This window comes from Peromyscus maniculatus, chromosome 2 (genome assembly GCF_049852395.1).
Source record: "Peromyscus maniculatus bairdii isolate BWxNUB_F1_BW_parent chromosome 2, HU_Pman_BW_mat_3.1, whole genome shotgun sequence".
NCBI lineage: Eukaryota > Metazoa > Chordata > Mammalia > Rodentia > Cricetidae > Peromyscus > Peromyscus maniculatus.
The window spans coordinates 133,357,368-133,377,863 of NC_134853.1; the positions used below are offsets into that span (position 1 = coordinate 133,357,368).

At 36.2% G+C, this 20,496-nt stretch overlaps 1 protein-coding gene across 4 annotated transcripts in view; it reads left to right on the plus strand.

The window, feature by feature from the left end:
• LOC102913289 (putative selection and upkeep of intraepithelial T-cells protein 1 homolog) overlaps positions 1-13,597 on the plus strand; it is a 40,664-nt gene extending 27,067 nt beyond the window's left edge. The window contains exons 6-9 of one of the 4 annotated variants that reach the window (XM_076564789.1): positions 234-341; positions 5,474-5,581; positions 9,342-9,452; positions 12,772-13,594. In XM_076564789.1, the coding sequence (XP_076420904.1) occupies positions 234-341; positions 5,474-5,581; positions 9,342-9,452; positions 12,772-12,803 (359 nt within the window). In that variant the 3' untranslated portion in view covers positions 12,804-13,594. Of the gene's footprint in view, positions 1-233; positions 342-5,473; positions 5,582-9,341; positions 9,453-12,771 lie in introns of all 4 variants that reach the window. The other 3 variants (XM_076564788.1, XM_076564791.1, XM_076564790.1) reach the window with 3 other exon arrangements.
• Positions 13,598-20,496: the final 6,899 nt, after the last annotated feature.

Below are 20,496 nucleotides of genomic sequence, written 5' to 3' on the forward strand. Positions count from 1 at the left end.
GTTCATGAGACAGAAATGGTGGAAAGAGCAGGCTTTATTCTTTGCACCAACCACATACTAATTTACACCTATGCTACTTTTCACACAGTTCATATCAGCCTCTCTAAAACTGGCCTAAAGTTACCATCAAGGGTGGTAGGAATGGAGAAAGAAGAATTGGATATGCCACGCCACTCCTAATTGGGTTGGTCCAAACATTTCTAGGTGGTAAAATTTGTGGCTTTCTATTTCAGTCGAAATGTTTTCTTGGAATTTTATTTGGACGATGATTGTGGCTGTGATTCTGACTATGATGGCACTCTTCATAATAATACCCAGTATTAAACTACATATTCTAGAAGGTAAGTACATTTTCAGGATGGAAGAAGCAAAGTGGGAGAGGGAGAGGGACCTAATACTGCCTTACACTTCATCTGGAAGCCTGTATGCAAGGATATTATTATGGGTCATACATTAGACATATAACTTTATCCACAAAAGTCTCTCTCTTGCTGATGGAGCTGCTGGCATTGTTCTTTGTGAAAGCCTTGCTTTGTTTGCATTAGTCAAAATGAAAGTTCCTTTTCCTGTGGTGATAAATAAAAAAAAAATTGGAAAGCTTCTTAACATCTAACATTTGTACACCCCTCTCTCAGCTTCAAGGATCCAATAGGCTCATTGTGGCCAGAAAATAAAGTTCTAAACTGCACATTGCAGTAATGACTGCATAGTATCCATTCAGTGTAATACCAGAAAAACTGAGCCTACTGGGAGAGGTATACCAGTTGGACTATCAGAAGGTTTAATTTCCTAGGAGGAAAAAGGCATTCCTTTTTAACATTGCTATATTGGGAGGAAGTGAACTTGAAGGGTCACAAGAAAAACTAAAAGACAAATATATATCTGTTCAGGTTTTAAGGGTGTGCTAATTTTAATAACCTTGAACTAACAGATTCCATCATATGAAACTCTATCTTTCCAGTACGTATTCAAGGCCATTGAAAATTCTTCCATGTGCAGCTTAGTTGTTGGGTAAGGATTTGGGTATCAGAACTTATGTGTTTCTCACTTATTCTTGACTCCCCCTTTTATTCCCAGCTGAACTCCTTGCCTGAGTTCTATTATCTGAATTAAAACAGGTACCGTTCTCAAAAACTGCATCTAAACCACACAGCAGAAAGCCCCAGACTCACTACATTTATTCTTGTTTATTGCTCTTTTGCAAAAGTAAACTCATACTTACCTTGTTCACTTCTTGTTACAACCTAGTTTGTTTGTTTGTTTGTTTGTTTTATAAGAAGTTGATCTTTGTTGCTGTTTCTCTTTATCGCTGAATCATTGAATGCATTTCCTTCTTCAGAATCTCAGATCCTTCCTGAGAGACTTGTAGTTAGAGATATTTCTAAGTAGAACTTTGTCACACAAATCCCCTCCAATTATTAAGTCTTTATCTATGGTGCACTTTGAGCTGGTAACATTTTACTCATCTTGTCTTCAAAGTACTTCTATGTTGCTGGAGGGCTTCTCTCCAGGTTCCACCAAGCCCCGCAGTCCCACAATCCACATATAAAATAATCGCTCAGATGTTTATATTACTTATAAACAGTATGGCCATGGCAGGCTTCTTGCTAACTGTTCTTATATCTTAAATTAACCCATTTCTATAAATCTATGCCTTGCCATGTGGCTCATGGCTTACCGGCATCTTTACATGCTGCTTGTCCTGGTGGTGGCTGGCAGTGTCTCTACCTCCTTCTTCCTGTTTCCCCAATTCTCCTCTCTCCTTGTCCTGCCTATACTTCCTGCCTGGTCACTGGCCATCAGTGTTTTATTTATATAGAGTGATATCCACAGAACTCTAAATCATTCTAAAAGAAGCAGAGTTGATCTTATAGTAGGAATTATCATATCATCTTAAGATGCTAGCACTTACTGAGGCTTTGCTACTGGCAAACCTTATTCGAAAAGTCTTATAGTTAGTAAGGCTCATAACCTGTGTTGTATATATTTAATTAAATAATATAACTAAATACTTATCTATTAAAATTATGTAAAAATTTCATATTTGCTCATATTAAATATTAAAATAGCAAGATTAAATATTGAACCTAAATCACATAGACACTAGTGGTAGGAGAAAAGACAATACAAGTCACACAAATACTCATATCTTACACTATACCTATTAAGTTTGACTGTGCCTATAATTCCCTAGCAGAGGAATGAATAATACTTAAGGTAGAAAATACATTATGGAGCACTTTCATGGAGAGAAGACACAGCCAAATTCTTCCACTATGTTATGCACTAAAAAATATTTTAAAGGTCCTTTCATCAATAAAAATTCTTCTTTATTTAAATTTACCTTTGACAAGATACTAGATTATATATGGTAATTTTTGGACATTTTCACTCTCTCATTAACTCTTTTAATATCCCTCACAATCCTACAGAATATCTTCTTCACAGGAAATACCCCAGCTACTTTTATGTTACTTGTTTTTGTTTTATTGGGTTTTGTAATCCATTAACTTTAACTGTATGAGAGGTTATTTACTGAAGCATGGGAAACTTAACAGTTGCTACATCACTGAAGAAAATAATTTACCCTTCTCTGGCAACTACCAACTGACAGTAGCTCCTGGGGGGAGGGGCGAGGTCTCATAAATCCCTCATACATCAGTGATAGAATAAATACAAGTCCACCTTGCACAGGAAAACACAGCTGCAATGAGTTCATAAACATAACAGCCATACTATGTCTAAAAATCATAATCTGGTCTTCTGCCATAATCATAAACCTGCTTCTGCCATGCTTCTTGAAACCTGGGTGGGATTGTATGTATTCTATTTATGGCTGAGCATCCAACAGTCACTTATTATCCACACTTTAACAAGTTATGAGTCTCTTAATTAACCATCACCCACTGCGAACAGAATTCTCTTTCTCTAACCAAGGATGAGATCAACACTACCCTATGAGTTTAAATACAAATATTACTTTGACAGCATCCACATTTACAAAAACTACAGTAGTATGTTCCCAACTTGGGTCTGTAAATTTCCAAATCTTGGGCTTTTGGTCAGGTTTACATTAGCAAGCCTGAGTTCCTTCCTGAGGAACAGACCAGAATCCAATCAGAAAGTAGTTGGTTGCCACCATAAGAGTCATGCCACTATTTCACTGGTGACTCCAACCTACCTGGAAGGTTGGCATTGTAGCCCATAGGATTCTCAGGTAAGTAAGACCACCAATGGCTTTTCCCTCCCAGCAGCCTGAAAAGCAATTTCCAACACTAGGAAAGCTATCCAATGTTTAAGAAGCTTCCAGATCAATTTCAGCTTGCTTTCTCTGTGTCTTGCAATGAAAATGCATGGTATCCTCAGTAGTGGTGTCTTATTATTATTATTGGTGAAGAACCAAGAGCAATGGCTATAAGCATGTATAATTTTGAGGAGTTATGGGACCTCCCTAACCAGCAACACATAGGGAGATATCCCATATGGGCATAAGGATTTTAATTTAATAACCTATGGACTGTGGGAACAGCATTATTTATCTATGAAGAATACCTTCATTCAAACTATATAAATATATTTACCAGTCATTTATATACTTCTTTTGAGAACTGTCTATTCAATCCCACAATTTACTTTTTAAAAATTTTAGACATTTTATTTATATTATATGCATGAGTATTTTGCCTGCATGGATGTATGTGCACCATGTACATACCTGGTGGCCATGGAGGTCAGGAGAGGATATCAGATCCCCTTTGGAACTAGAGTGACAGGTAGTTGTGGTTGACTATATAATATAGGTGCTAGGAACCAACCCTGGCTCCTCTGCAGGAGTCACAAATGTTCTTAACAACTGAGTCATTTCTCCATAACCCATTTTTACTAGATTGTTAGTTTTCTTAGTGTTTGTGGGTTTTTTGTTATTTATGTATTCCAAATACTAGTTTTCTGTCAGGTTTATAGATGGTGAAGACTTTCTCCCATTCTCTAGGCTGCCTCTTCATATGATTGAAAGGTTTCTTTGCTATACAGAAGCTTTTTAATTTCCTAGGTCCATTTGTTGATTGATTATATTCTGAGTGGCTAATGTAATGAAGAGACAGAGTTAAAATATGCTGTCAGACCACATAAAACAACCTTATCTTTCAATAAGATGAGACACCGAGACAATGCAAAGCACACTATATTGTGTTTTTAGGAGAAGGAAAAACAAACAAAAATAATAAAGTACTAAAAATGGGAAAGAGAAAAAAATTAATATTGACAAGAGCAGAGCAGAACAAGGCTGAGAAGTCCTGCTCAAAGGATCCTGATGTATTAAACAAAAACAAGCAGAATCTGAAAATTGATTGACCTGATGCTGGCTTTCATCCAGACTTGCTCATGGTCTTTCCCCACTGCTGGGAATTCCTCTGCTATGGGTAGTCCTATTCTCATTGCTGCCTCTTTATTTGGTTGATTGGATTACTAACACTTTCCTAGGACTATGTTCAGAATGCTTCATAGGTAGAATTTCAGATCTGGTCACACCTGTGCAAATTTCTTCTGAATTCAATTGTGAACATTAGCCTCATCTTTATGCTATGGTTCTTGCCAATGTCCTTAACTTTGCATGGAATCTGTGTAAAGATTTCCTCTCACAAGGTTTTCAGCTTAATGAATACTACTCAGGGCTGATTCATGGTTTGTTTGTTTGTTTGTTTTTATAATTTCATGGTGTTCTGTTTATGGGTTTTAGTGTATAGTTCTATATCAATTAGACTAGTTCACCTAGGGCCATGAGCTACTGAGCTACCATGATAAACAAAAGTCTTTTTGAAGTGGCTTCGTACTTCTGCTTTATTGAAGTGGCAAGCATCCTGTGCCAAGTGGAGAACGTTTTCTCACTTCTCTGTTGCTGTTGTCTCCATGGGTGTGGCCTTCTTGTCCAAATGTATCCAGCACCCTTCAGATCGCAGTTTTTCTGTTTTCCCCAGATTATCTCCTGGAAAGCCTGGCTGACTGTGCCTGAATGGCATCAATCATCTAAAGTTCTCCTGATTAAATTCTTATATACAAAGAGCATAGAGTCTCAAGCAGTTCAGACGTCATCAGAATTAATCTATTCCCAGCATCTTTCAGGCACTGATAAAATGACAATGACAATCATGAGCATTATATCCTGATATCTAATTACCCCACTGATTGATGGGTGAGAGAAAGACCAACATCTGTCTTTTCTAAATATGTTTGTCCTCAACCTCAGACCATTCCCATCCTAAAATCAGCTGGGTTTTTTTGCTTTGTTTTTGTTTTTGTTTCTTTTGTTTGTTTGTTTTTGTTCTTGTGTCCAACAGTTCTCTGATCTTTTACTTTTTGCCTTAGCACTGTTTGAAATTCAGAGAGATGACATTAAAATGTAAACCTTACCCTTTTCTGTTAATTCAATGATTCTACCAACAAATAACCAGTGATTTTAACACCTTTTCTTTAGGTCACCCCTGCATATATAGATCTCCTTTGCTTGTGGCCTTGATGATAACCATTATTTCTATTGTTATACTCGTATTACTCATCTTCTGTTTGTACAGAAAAAATAGAGGTATGTGATGTAAAGAAGATGCTATATTTCTATAAAATTTCTATAAATCTCTTTTTCCAAATACTCAGTCACAGCTTAGCCAATAGGGAGTGTTATCAGTTTGCATTTCAGGAACAATAAGCTTTGGAACATACAGTGTTTGGATTCCAGCCTCTGGGATTTTATGGGTTTAAAGATATAAAGTGATGATATATCTGCTCCTAAACAGTTTTCTTCAGTTTGGTAATGTTATTTTTTACATTATCACTTAATCAGTTAATTCACTTATCCCATATCTTTAGGCTAGAGGAGATAATAATCAGATAGACCGTACACGTCTTAAGTGACAGATTTCTTGCAATTGATGTCCAAAAGATGACCTGCTTCTCAAAATTATCCACACCACAGAATTTTTTCCTCAATTTTATGATGGATATAAACATCCACAATGCATTCTTCTTCTCTTTGAGAAAAAAATTGAAATGGTAATTGTGAAAGTTCAGGGTTAGCTGAATGTAACGTATTTAAAATGTGCCCTCTACTTTACCTTTAATCTACAAGACAAAGTAATTAGTTAAAATAAGTACAACTATGCATTAAAAGTCACAATGCAGAATTCTTAAATTAGAAGACTTTTTATATTGATTAGTTGGATGGAAGACACAAATGGCCTTAAGTTGAAAGAAAGGATTTTGAAATTATCCTACACTATGGTCTGCTATGTCCACACATAGGCAGACATTTAAGACATCATGATAAACTAGTTAGTCATAAAAAGACAAATGCTCTCCCATTCCATTTGTATCAGGCACTTCTAGAAGTGAACACCATGCAGGCCTAAAATAGAGTTATGACTTCTGGAGTTGCAAGTAGGGGAAATTGTTTGATGAATTAAAATTTCAGCTTGGAAGATAAAAAAGCCATTCGGGAAATCAATGGTACTAGTGGTTACACAAAAGTGTAAACACATTCACTATTCAAATGGGGAAATTAAAAATAACTAGCACAATAAAAAGTATGCATATTCATTTTACCATAATAGCAAAAAAATTTAGTGTTAATATCATTTAAAAACATTAAAAGAAGTTATTGAATGCTAGAAAAGATTTTCAGAACAAATATTAACAAATAATTTAAATGTGAAACATTTCTTTCATTTTTCATAAGAAAGCTAATATTAAGCATCTGTTATCTTTTCTACTATTTTTGTGAAAGAATTGTGTATTTATATTAATGGAACACGGCCCTGAGAGGTTGTAGTGCATGTTTCACACTAACATTATGCATAATGCTACTGTGACCATGAGAATACAAGTATTTCTTCCAGACTCTGATTTTAATTCTTCAAACGTGTACACTAAAAAGAGGAACTTCAGCATCCTATAATACCTCTATTTGCACGTGTTTAATGGTTCTTAACCTATTTATGTATCAGATGTCCAAATGAACAGTAGCTCATTATAGGGTTTTTTTCCTGGTGATATTGGGCATTTTTGTGTGCATATTGTCCATTCATATATCTTTTTTGAAGAAATGTTTATTCAAGTCATTTGCTCATAATTAGTTAGTGTTGATTGGTTTGACTGGTGAGTTTCAGAAATTCTGTTTTATCAATAGCTGTTACCCATTCCATAGGTTGCCTTTTTATTTTGTCAGTTATGCCTTTAGATACACAATTTAAAAGAATACAGTCCAGTTTTTCTCCTGTTTCTTTTGTTGTCTGTGTCCTTGATGTTAAATCCAAGAAATCAATGTCAAAATAAATGCAAAATGTTCCCCCTATGTTTGCCTCCAAGTCTTATAATAATCAAACCATTTGGGCACTGTGTTATGTATGGATATGTATGGGTATTCAATTTTCCTGCACTGTTTCTTGAAAATATTTTTCATTACTTGTTGAAAGATATTAATACCCTTGAAAATTATTTTTGTTCTGTGATATATAGTTTCTCTGAGCCATTCATCTGGCCCCTATGTCTATCTTCATGTCAGTATCACATACTTTTGTGTGATGAAGAGAGAAAAAAGGGTAGCAGCTTCCATCCATTGTGATCATTTCAATGGGGAGGTGGTACAAGTTTTTTTTAACAGAAGGTCATGAGTCTGTCTGTTTGCACCTCTGTGATAAGAAGTGGTCAGAGCATACATTCTTATATTTGTAGGGCAGAATCAAATCATATGTCAACATACATTTTATAAATAATTTTCCATTCTTTGGAAGCTGTTGAATTTTCATAACAATTAGTTTTGAAGAGAAAAAAAACCTATTTTATTCAAATTAAATATACACAACATAAAATTTACCATCTTAATAATTTTAGCATTATCTTTCCATGACATTTAGTATATTTTTATTTCTGCTCAAACATCATCACCATCTACTTTTCAAAATACTTTGGTCTCCTCAAACCTTTAGTAACTCCCTGACAGTGACTATGCCTACCTCCAGTCCCTGGAAACTACCATCCTATTTTCTGCCTGTATACTCTTAATTAGACTAAGTGCTTTATATAGGTGGACTCTTATAATAGTTGTATTATAATTTTCCATTCTTTGGAAGCTGTTGAATTTTCATAACAATTAGTTTTGAAGAGAAAAAAAACCTATTTTATTCAAATTAAATATACACAACATAAAATTTACCATCTTAATAATTTTAGCATTATCTTTCCATGACATTTAGTATATTTTTATTTCTGCTCAAACATCATCACCATCTACTTTTCAAAATACTTTGGTCTCCTCAAACCTTTAGTAACTCCCTGACAGTGACTATGCCTACCTCCAGTCCCTGGAAACTACCATCCTATTTTCTGCCTGTATACTCTTAATTAGACTAAGTGCTTTATATAGGTGGACTCTTATAATAGTTGTATTTTGGGAACTAATTTATTTAATTCAATATAATGATTTCAAAATTTTATTCATGATATAACCTGTTACAGAATTTCTTTCCTACACAAGTTTGAAAAAACCCATTGTATTGATATTAGACATTTTGCTTATCCATGCATCCAGTGACAGGCACTTGTGATACCTATATTTTTTAGGTGCTACATATAATGCTACTATGAACATAGACATACAAATATCTATTCTAGATCCCACTTTCAACTCTTTGGTGGATTTATTAATTATTAATTATTAAAAATGTAAAATTTGAATCTTCTGAATACTTTTATTTTGAGTAACTATCATGCCATTAGATATCTTAATAACTACAGTTAATTTAGGGAAGTAGTTTCTAATCAACATAATTATGTAGTACTGAAACAAGTACCCCTATTATGTTGACAATGAAGATCTGAAAATGTTTTCTACTTCACCTAGGAAATACACTTTTAATGGCTGTTTATGCTATACATTAGCATACTACTTTTGAAACATGTAAGATATCACGTTCAGAGAGTCTATTTATCCTAAGAGCACTCTATTTCACCATACCCCTTAGAAAGAAACCCTGCATCCTTGAGGCCTCTCATCACTTCATAAAAGAGATAAAGGTGTAATATATACACGAGTCCTTTAGAGCATGTGTCATGCTCCTTTGAATAGGACAATGTATATCTGTTTTCTCACAGCTTCTTCCAGGCTTATGCCAAACATACTCATTTTTAGATTCATCCATATGACCCAAAATATTTCTTCCCCAACCTCATATATCCAGAAATATGGAACAATTGGAAGCAGAAAGGTGAATCTATCAGAAATCTTAATGAAGCCTTCCTTTCCATGCTTTGAATACGCTAATTCTTGTATCTTTGCCCAATCTTTGTTTCAGATGCACAATTTGACTTGGATAGTATGTGGCTGGATGACATGACTATGATCCTGAGCATGCTGATGGTGTTCGTGGTCATGCTCATTACTTTTATTTTTTTCATACTAAGAGGTAAACCATGTGGGGAAGGTGGAAACTCAAATGATGGATGTGCAGACATCCAGAAAGTTAACTTTCTGTTCCTTGTGTTTTAATACCTGGGTTAAGAAAGAAAACAGAGTTATCTAAAGACTTCTAACACATAACCTTCTTGGGATTCCTAGAGCCTCTATTGGCACCAGTGTTAGTACTTTCAATGCCAATGACAGTCTCAGATCTGACTGCACCTTCTGACAACTGTCCTAGTAAACATGGGAAACCCACTCTGTTTCATCTAGAAATTCTCTAGAGCTTCTAAATACTGGCCTATTTGCCATATTTACATAATTTCTCCATGTTTGATTTCAAAGTTTGAGCTACTCTACCAGAAGCACATATGTATTCACAGGAGTTTCAACTAGAAATACTTCTGAATCTTTATTCAATGGAATATCATTGAAGCATCTGCTAGCATTGTACCCAAGGTTAAAAGTTCTTGTTTTGTTTAACAAATGTAAATTCCATGTGAAAAAAATGAAGGGATTATACAGTAGTAACCCAGGAAAGAAAATTTAATGCTTGGTTATTATACTTTACCAATATTCTATAATCTGACAAACCTTAAGACCTATCTAAAACTGTGTTTATGATTAACCCAATATGTACCTTTTTATTAACAGTACATTTTCTCTCTAACATAAAAATTTCTGGTGAGTTACTATGGACAATCTATTTTATTTTACTTTATGTGTATGGGTGTTTTGCATACATGTATGTCTATATATGATGTGTATATAGATAGTGTCCACAGGGGCTAGAAGAGGGCACTGTATTCCCTAAGATTATAGTTACAGTTGGCTGCATGCTGTCATGAAGGTGCTAAGAATTTAACTCAGATCCTCTAGAAAAGCAACCAGTGCTCCTAACCATTGAGCAATCTCTCCAGACTGGTGATTTTTTTCTTAAGCAAAACAGTATATAACCTAGACTCAGAAAAGAACAGTGTGTATTGCACCTTCATCAGTGTACTTTCTCTTGGCTTTCCCTAGACCTTCTATTGAAAACTGCTAAGTATCGAGTGATTCTGTAAGACAAACCCATACACAAGCACCTATCAAGCTTTTATTCATTTACTGCAGTAGTTAACAAGAGCCAAGAGGAAAATTGTGTCTAGCTTCACACTGTTCCAATTTTGTTATGGAACAATACTTGAGAAATGATCAGATGAAATGTGGCTCAAGTTAAGGAAATCGTCTCATCACCAAGGGTTCTGTCAGTTTATGGAGTAAAATAGAAAGAGGACACAGGGAAGGCATAGGATTAGAAATGCACTGATTCTGCTTGTAGAAGAACACTATAGTTGGAGGCTCCCTCACATTAAAAAATACAGCAGAAGTAATCGGATCTTTCAGATTACTAGCTGAGGCACTAAAGAAAGAGGTTCCAAAAGGAGGCTCTTGAACCAGATACACAAAGGAACATTTCTGCCTGAGCATCTGAACTTTTTTTTACTCAAGATATGTTAAGGCAATATCTTTACATCAAGAGTGGCATGGGGAGTATAACTTTCACAACATATGGGCAAAACCTTTGGAATTTCCTGATGGGACATAAACATCACATCTAGAATACTGGTCAGAATCCAGACTTCTCTCATCTCATCACAGTGTTTGTATCTTGCTTGATACTTGTGCTATCTGTGCTTAGTTTCTGCCACCACGAAAAACAACCTAGTCATTTTTTACAGTCACCAGGATGGGTTAATTATAGATAAAAAGTAGTTCAGTGCCTGAGCAAATATTTTTTAGTGCAAGTGCCATTTACCTGTTAACCTGACGGTATTAACAACAGGGTAGAAGGCGGGAAGTATTACTGTCTCTCAGTGAAGCAAACATGAACTCTCCTTTCAGCTACATGGAACTGAAGATTGCTTATTGCTATTGCTTCTCTGTGTCCCATGAAGAAAAACCACAGAGCTGATTCAGCTATTTAAATATTTTATTAATTTATATTTTTCATTTTCCTAAAACTCTGTGAAAATAATGTAAACTGATTTGACCAACAGATTACACAATGTATCAAAGAACAAACCATTCTACTTGTCACCAAATGTGCTCTGTTATGTCTCATATTATGAATTTCATCCCATGCCTAGTTTGTCCATACTTCGCTCAATGACATGTTTTATCCCACTTGAGTTCATTCTTTTTGTTATTGCTAGACTTTGAAGTTCTTCATTTGACATTTCAACTACTTCAGTATATTTTCATCTTATGATTAGGCAGTTGACACTGAAATGTCGCCTTTTTTTCTATTTCTTGTGTTACTCTGTTATGACTTGCATATCTGTTGGATAGCTCTCACCATTTACTTCAGGATTTTCTTACTAGGAGCTTCTCTTGAAGGCTCAATCCCTAGTATCACTCATTGAGGAGAAAAAAATTCCTGGAACAACAACAATGGCCAAACTAAACCAAATAAAAGGAATACAATATGTATTTAAATATGTTATAATCAACTGCTGAATCACCAGTGATCACGGAAAATAAAATACAAAGACATATAGAGGAAGCAATAAACCTCTCCCTTGAGATGCTGCTTGTCTGTAACTCTCCAAGATCTGGAGAATAATGCAATGGATTTCTTCTCCAATTCTAAGGCATTATACAGATTCACTGTCAAATTAAATGTCCCTACTGGAATTAAGACTTTGAGAAAGGTTGGCTTGGTTTGTGAGTTTGATTGGCAGTTTTGATTGGCATATATCCCCAGGAATGTATGACTTAACCTGTGGGTGTGGCTTTGTCTTTCACTGATGTGAGAGAGTTGGGTCTAGAGTTTTGGACTATTTCCTGTTTCCTCTCTTTTATTTTGGATTCCCTTTTTGTGTCTCTGTGCTTTTCCTCTGTCCTATCAATTCTTTATTTATTCCTCCTCTTTTTCTTCAGAACATCCTGGCATTTCTTATTTATAAGGTCATTCATAGATAACTTAAAATCCATCATTTTATTCAGAAGTCAAAAAATACCTTTTATTACAATTACAGTCCATATTTCAGTTATAAAGATGCTCTGTGTAGAGTAATTTTGTCTATCTCCTGGGGTGATTTATTCCTTGCAAGATTCCTCCCAGCAGACTTTATACTCTCGTTAATTTAAACTGGATAATTCAAGTTAACCAATTTGTAAATTAATGTTTTTCTTCATAATGCTTTTCAAAAATATCACAGCATCTCAAAGGAAATTAATATATTCTCAATAGTGTTTCCATCTCAACTAAACCTCTTGCCTTTAGTAAGAGGTGAAATCACAATAACCAAGAAATTGTATTTCTTTAACTGTCCATCTTACAGGAGCACAGGACCACACACAGCACCAAGAATAGAGAATCTACAGTGCAACTATGTGCTGTTTTATCACAGAAGAAAATAACTATGTGATCACAGAATTTTGAATATGACCAAGTATTTGACATTATGGTTGTGAAGATGTATCTAGCTATTCAAGTTCAAATATTTGTGGCTTCTGTGAACAGTAACCTTCTAAAAGTTGGAAATAAATCATAGCAGGTGGTAGAGTAATAACAAGGATAAAAACCAATAATCCACATGGTGGAAGTGGTGATAATTTTCAGAAAATAAAAAGAATTTTTATTAACAGTTAAATGTTGCATTTGTGTTTAATTACCCTAAGTAATCATAAATATTTGTAGTGATTAGGCATCTTAATTCATGGATCATAATTATTAAGCTGAAAAAAAGGCACATACTATATGTTCTCACTTATTTCTAAAAATTTGCTGCCAATCTGATAGAATAGAATGAATTAATAGTCACAGGAGATAGGGAAGATCCTGGAGAGGATTTACGAACAAAGGCACAATGGAATGTCTCAAGATATAAAGTAAAATTACTTCTGGTTTTTCTAGAACATAGTAGAGTAGCTACATTAAAAAAAAAACTATGACAGTTCAAAAAATTTCTAGATACTATTCAAATACCCCAACACATCCAAATGATGAAAGATTGGAGGATAAAGATGCTTATTACCCTGAGTCAATTATTAGAATTTGAATTTTACATTGAATGGTTTGGCATATGGTATCTCCTAAAAGCTTCTGCAGTACAGGATTGCTCCTTGTCTTGTGGTTTTAGGGTGTGGTAGAAATATCAGGTGGTGGAGCCTAGATGAAGGAAATAGATCACTGAAGGAATGTACTATGCATTTACCACTGACCTCTACATCTTCCTTCTCTACCTCTTTTCATCTTCCTTCTTTGTCTTCCCCCTCCTTCTTTCTTTCTCTATCTCCCTCCCTCACTCTATACCTTTCTCTTTCTCCCTAGGCAGGATGTGAAAACCCTAACCTCACCCAAACAACACATCCAAATAACATTGATTTAAACTCTCTGAAATTATTATTGTCGAGGGAACCAGCCCTCAGCAGGTCAGGTTCTAAAGGGGAGGTGTGGAGTCAAGGAACTGTGGACAAATGCAGAGACACACATGGGAAATTTTTCTGAGGATCAAACCTTAGATGTTCATTTTATTTTTCTCTTTCTGCTGCTCCTACTGTTCTTTCTCTATTCTGTTCTTCTACCCCATTGTTTTCCTTCTTCTTCCCAGTTGTTTTCCTTCTTCTTCCCCGATGTCCTCCTCCTCCATCTTCCTGAAGTCCTCCTCCTCCATCTTCCCTGATGTCCTCCTCCATCCTCCCTGATCTTCTCCTCCTCCATCTTCCCTGATGTCCTCCTCCTCCATCTTCCCTGATGTACTTCTCCTCCATCTTCCCCGATGTTCTCCTCCTTCATCCTCCCTGATATTTTCCTTCTACTTCTCTTATTTTTTCTTATCCCTTTTATACCTCCTAAGACAAAAATTTCTACACAAAAAAAGATTACCTCACAATCACAAGTTAGGTATTTTCCAGAAACAAATTGAAATCTTTACACAGGAAGAAATCACATTATGATCACAAGTTACATGGTTTTTTAGAAGCCCATAAGTAGTTAAGTATTTTTCTTTGCATTAATTTTCCCACCATAAAATTTTCACCCCAAAGCAATGATTTTTTTATAAATTGATTAACAAAGTTTTATGAAAGCCAAGGATATTTCAGCCAGTTACTTTTTACTGACAGGCAGCTGTTTGTGGTTACAAAGAAAGGATCAATCATTTTATTATTTATCTCAAAAAGTAATCTTACAAGATATCTTAAAAGAATCACAAGTCTAAACTTTTAAATATACAAACAATCAGTTATTTCTACTTTAGATCCTCAGAGTACACATCCACTCACCAGCATTTTTTATTAAATCACACCAGGAAACCAAGGGTAAAAATGGCTACAAGAAATTAATCATCATCTTTGGTCACCAACCCATCTTTAGCAAGAAAGGCACATCAGCTAGTAATAACTAGGCTGCCTTTGTTCTTGTTCCTTGATCTCAAAGAATTACTTGTTCAATAATTAACAATGTGCCTTCCGAACTTTAAATTGTTCCCTAAGATTGTCTACATCAAAGCCATTAACAAAGACATCTTAACCTAACTTTACTAATAATCTACATCTCTACATTCTTTCAAGGGGTGGTGGTTAAATCATTAATCTGCTCAAGCAGCAATGCCTAGAAAAAGTCAATCACTATTATTGTGAATACCAGTGACACTGCCCAGTGAGGGGCTAGAAACCCCCTTAGAGTTTTCATCCAACTCATAGATTGTGAGAAATGTGGTGACCTCAAGGACAACAAACAGAGGTATGCTCAATAACAGCATGAGATCCTCACAAAACTAGTCTTCTGTGCTCTGTCTCTCCAAGGCTCACCCTACATGGTTATGCTAACTGCTGGGCTGTTTTCCATGAGTTCCAAAGCTGCTTTCTGTTCCTCTAGCATGGCCCTCAACAATGTATAAAAAGTATTTCCCCTTTAACTTGATTAACTTGGGTATTTTTTTACAATGATGAGAAGCCCACTAACAGAAAATTTAAACAGAAAAGCAAGATCATTGTTGTGTCAACAATGTCTATGAGTTGTGTGGCATTCTTTGGACATGATTTGTGAGTACAACCTGGAAAAGTTTGGAGGTACAGGTTCAAGAATCTTTAAAACATTTCTAGGGTGATTCAGGTGGGACATTGGAATAAAAGAACAAATTCTTATTGCAATGGGGGTAGTAAAACTTGCTCAAATGGACAAGAGAGAATTCATGTTACATTCTGACAAAGAATTTGTTGACATTTTATCAATTGACTACTGGTGAACTAATTACTTTTGCAGAGGAAATGTCATCACAGCATTTAGCTATAGTACGGATAGATACCTGGCTTGTTTTTGTTTTTGTTTTTTGTATTTGGTTTTGGTTTTGGGTTTTTTTTTTGTCATTTACAAGTAGAACTGTGAACACGAAGCAGAGCAATAGTTTTGATAAACTGCCATTTGTCCAAAAAGGAAAAGGAACCTGTAAAGTTTGGCCAAAGAAACCACGGCCCTGAACTGAAGGTGTGGGAGTCATTAGACAATGGGGAATTGCCTTGAATGAATCTCAATAATTGGCCAGATCCCACACATCACAAGCTGAGGTTATTAACTTTTGGAAGTTTTTAAAAGCCTGTGAACACAGGGTCACCAAGAGAAACATCCTTACATTCTTTATTCAAGGCACACAGAGACAACTGCAGCCATGGTCCAAGAGGATGTACTAATCATTTGAGCTGGCAACATGCTTTGGTGTCATACATATGATGCTGTTTGGGGCACGGTTACATTAAGTTTTCCTGGGGAGATATGAACATCTATTCACACTATATTGAGCACTAGGAACAGGTCAAATAAACATTCCACCAAAGTCCAACTTGGTGAGCCACTGAGATTATTGGGCTTACTTGGGGAATGTGAGTGATGGGCTACACACAGGAGTATGAGTAGTTCCTAAACAGCTTCATCATAGCAAATTATTTCCATCATTAATGACAACCTCATGAGCATTTCATCAAGTAGCTGCTGTTCAGTTAACTTTCCCCTTCTTATATATTCTAGAATCTTCCAAGATTATTTGTAGCAAGGGTGTGGTAGGAAAGAAGGAGTCATGGCTACAATCTAAGTCTCAGACCCTCCTCTTCCTACTTCAACAACATCATTACCAGTACCACAGATTTTGTTACCTCTGTATTATTCTGATGGGATCTCTCAGTTTCCTGACACAGCCACCTGCTGTCATACTTCTCTCTATATAGCCATCAGGGACCCCATCTACCCCTGAAACCATAGTCAAAGACAAACTTTCTTTGACAAGTCAATTTTATGTGGCATTTTATCACAGCAACCAAAAGTAATTAATAAAGGTGTTGATTACCAAAGAATGGGATGTTGCTAAGAAGAATCCTATCCTGGTGGTTTCTGGAGAAAATGTAGATGACTTTGGAACTTTGGACTAGAAAATCAGTCAAAGTCTATACAAATAACAGGCCTTTCTACTAGGAGCCTGGAAGACAGTGCTGAGAATAGTGTGGACTAGATAGACCCAGCTCAAGAGCTTCCAAGGGAAATAAAATCTCTGTAAACAACTGGACCAAAGGTCATTCAAAGGATATTTTGGCAAAAAAATAATCTGGCTATCTTCTGTCTGCATGTTGCCAATTTGCTGAACTTAAAAGTAATGGACTCAAGCCGGGCGGTGGTGGCGCACGCCTTTAATCCCAGCACTCGGGAGGCAGAGCCAGGCGGATCTCTGTGAGTTCGAGGCCAGCCTGGGCTACCAAGTGAGCTCCAGGAAAGGCGCAAAGCTACACAGAGAAACCCTGTCTCGAAAAAGAAAAAAAAAAAAAAAAAAAAAAAAAAAAAAAAAAAAAAAAAAAAAAAAGTAATGGACTCATTTCTTTGGTGTAGGAAAGTTTAAGAGTATATAATTTTAGAAAATTGTCTCTCCCTCTCCCAAAAGCTAACAATTGCCAATAACTCCAAAGCTAGGGATGAAATTTCATGTTCAGTTTATATTACTTGCTGTGGTTTGGTCTGGTTTAGGCTTGCATAAGTCTTTTGCATGCTGTTACAATTATTGTGAGTTAATGTATAACTTCTCTGTTGTATCAGAATATACTGCTCCCTTATAGTTATTTACCACCTCTGGCTTTTACATGCTCCTACAATGATCCTTGAGTACTGAGAGGGGGTTGCAGTATATATGCCTACTTTAGGGCTAAGCATCCTGCAGTTGTTTGTTGCCTGTACCTTGGCCAGTTGTGAGTCTCTGTGTTAATCATTGTCTACTGCAAATGTAAGCTTCTTGGGTGAGTTTTCAGAGATGCAGTGATCTGTGAGTATTAGGAATTGGTTTAATGCTATGTCCATTAATCAGGATTATGGTAGTAGGTCCCTCCCCCGACTTACAGCCTATGTCCTGTTTAGCCATGGGTTCTTTGCCTGATAATGGAGCTAGATATGAGATTCATTGTAGTGGGTAGCCATTCCAGCTTGGATCTGGAAGTTCCAACCCCCATTGAGACTCTGGCAACTGTCACACCTATGAGGCGTGGGCTGGAGAGATGGCTCAGAGGTTAAGAGCACTGACTGCTCTTCCAGAGGTCCTGAGTTCAATTCCCAGCAACCACATGGTGGCTCACAACTATCTGTAATGAGATCTACTGCCCTCTTCTGGCCTCCAGTCACATATGCTGTATACATAATAAATAAATAAATCTTAAAAAAAGGCGGGGGGAAGAAATAGAATGGATAGGTATAAGATATGATGGTAGATCATTGTATATACTAGTAAACAAATTTAGTAAAATAGCAACCTTAGATAATTTGCACTGTAATTTGTACTGTTATGGATTCTTATTTGTTGATACAAATGTAAACTATCTTTATATTCCTGTTTAAGATAATTTGTATATTGATACAAATACAGAACTATATTTGTTATAATGTACATATATTTCTACTCTTATTTGAAATTTTTTTGTTTTTGTTTTTTTAAGACAGGGTTTCTCTGTGCAGTTTTGCGCCTTTCCTGGAACTCACTTGGTAGACCAGGCTGGCCTCGAACTCACAGAGATCCACCTGCCTCTGCCTCCCGAGTGCTGGGACTAAAGGCGTGCGCCACCACCGCCCGGCACGTGAGCCACTACCGCCCGGCTGAAATATTTTTATATTGATACAAATGTAAATTTATATCTGTCATACTTTATGTATGTTCTACTGTTTAGAATATTCGGTATATTGATATATATTTAAGATTATTGTCATATTGCATATCGCACTATATATTCCTACCTCTGTTATAAGCATCTTGTGTATTGTCACAATTTTGAAGTCATTGTTCTTCACCATACATTTGCTTATAGACTGTTTACCTTGTTTACGTGAAGCCTTAGTCCTTAGGTTATTTCGGTAGATAAGAATTATAGATTTATAGTCACCTATGCCTGTCATCTCTATAGTTACGTTAGTTAGGTTATCCAGATTTACAGATACATAGGTCAGATGGACAGGTAATCTTCAAACACTTCATAGACCTAGAGAATATGGCATTTAAATAACTTAGAATTCTGTTGATGTGAGAGACACAATTGCTCCTGGCTACACCAATTTGATCCCGAGAGAATGTTGGGCTTCTAAGACATTTCCATTTGGAAGTTTGTCTTTTTGGCACAAAATGGCCTGCTGGGCAAAGAACTGCCCTTGCCTTGACAGCTGACAGTACAAATGCAATGCTATCCTTTCTGGACAAGCGGGACACAAGGAAAGTGACCACTGTACTCTGCCAAGACAGGGTAAGATGGTCTTTCAGAATTCCTGCTTCTGAAAATTGTCTGTCAGATAATCTAGGCATGTAGCCAATTTGAATGCACCAACAATTCTGAAAAACATTAGGTGACTGTCCAGGCTGCCAGCTGTCTTGGTCTACTCTTGCAAGATTCCTGAAAGTTGCTTGCATCCATCTACCATTTCTCAGGTACCATTATGTTCCTTCTCAGGTCTTGGATGGGATTGAAGACTAACAGTTATAGATAGTTACAACTTAGTATATATAATATCTTAGATAGAACATATTAAGTATTAGATTCAGGTTCTTTAGGATAGGACACCTTTTGGAATGATCTTTATAACATGCCATTTACCTGTGCTCTATACTTCTCTGGATTTTAGTATGTGTTTCTTGCTTGATATTGTTTGCATTGATTGTAGTTCCATCTTATCTAGGTCATTATCCCTCATTATTCCTGGATAATATTTGATAACCATTCCTTTGTATATAGTCTTATATTAGTTTAGAACCTTCTTATTTAGACAAAAAGGGGGAGATGTAGTGGGTAGCCATTCCAGCTTGGATCTGGAAGTTCCAACCCCCATTGAGACTCTGGCAACTATCACGCCTACGAGGCGGGGCCAGGGGAGGCGCCTGGAGACCCGAGATCTGGATGGGCGAGCGCTCTCTCGGTGCCGGTGCCGGGACCCTGAATGGTGGAGGTGGACTGAGCAGAGCTCCAGAGAACACTGCTGGATTGTGATACACCTTCCCCAGACCCTGCGACCTATATTTCCCTTTTTGTAAGTTACCCACTAAATAAATCTTCCTTTTAACTAAGTGGAGTGGCCTTGATAATTTCACCAATAATTCATCTTGTGGATTGGAACTTAAATCCAGTGAAAATGTGGTTGGTTGATCTTTTGATGCCTGTGTCACTATTACAGCAGCAGGCTGGCAGGGTTCACAGCTGTGTATAATTTATGATTACTTATATCCCGTGGTAGCATACATAGTACCTTCCAGAACTATGAAAGCTAGCTAATATTGATGGAGCTTTCAGATCTGAGCTGGATAAATGGCTTGGTCTTTAAAGACTAAGGCTTACCTTCAGTGATTTCTTTTTCTATATCTTTACATTGAAACTATTTTTATCATTGTTTAAGAATATATGCTAAAAAATCCAAACACCCATTTTTTTTTGTTTAGTTTCAGCATCATCTTGAAAAACCAGAGATTTGGGTCCATTTATATTTCTGATCAATGTATTTTGAGGATTTTTTTCACTTTTAATCATGTTTGTCTGTGACTGTGTGTGGGTATGTACAC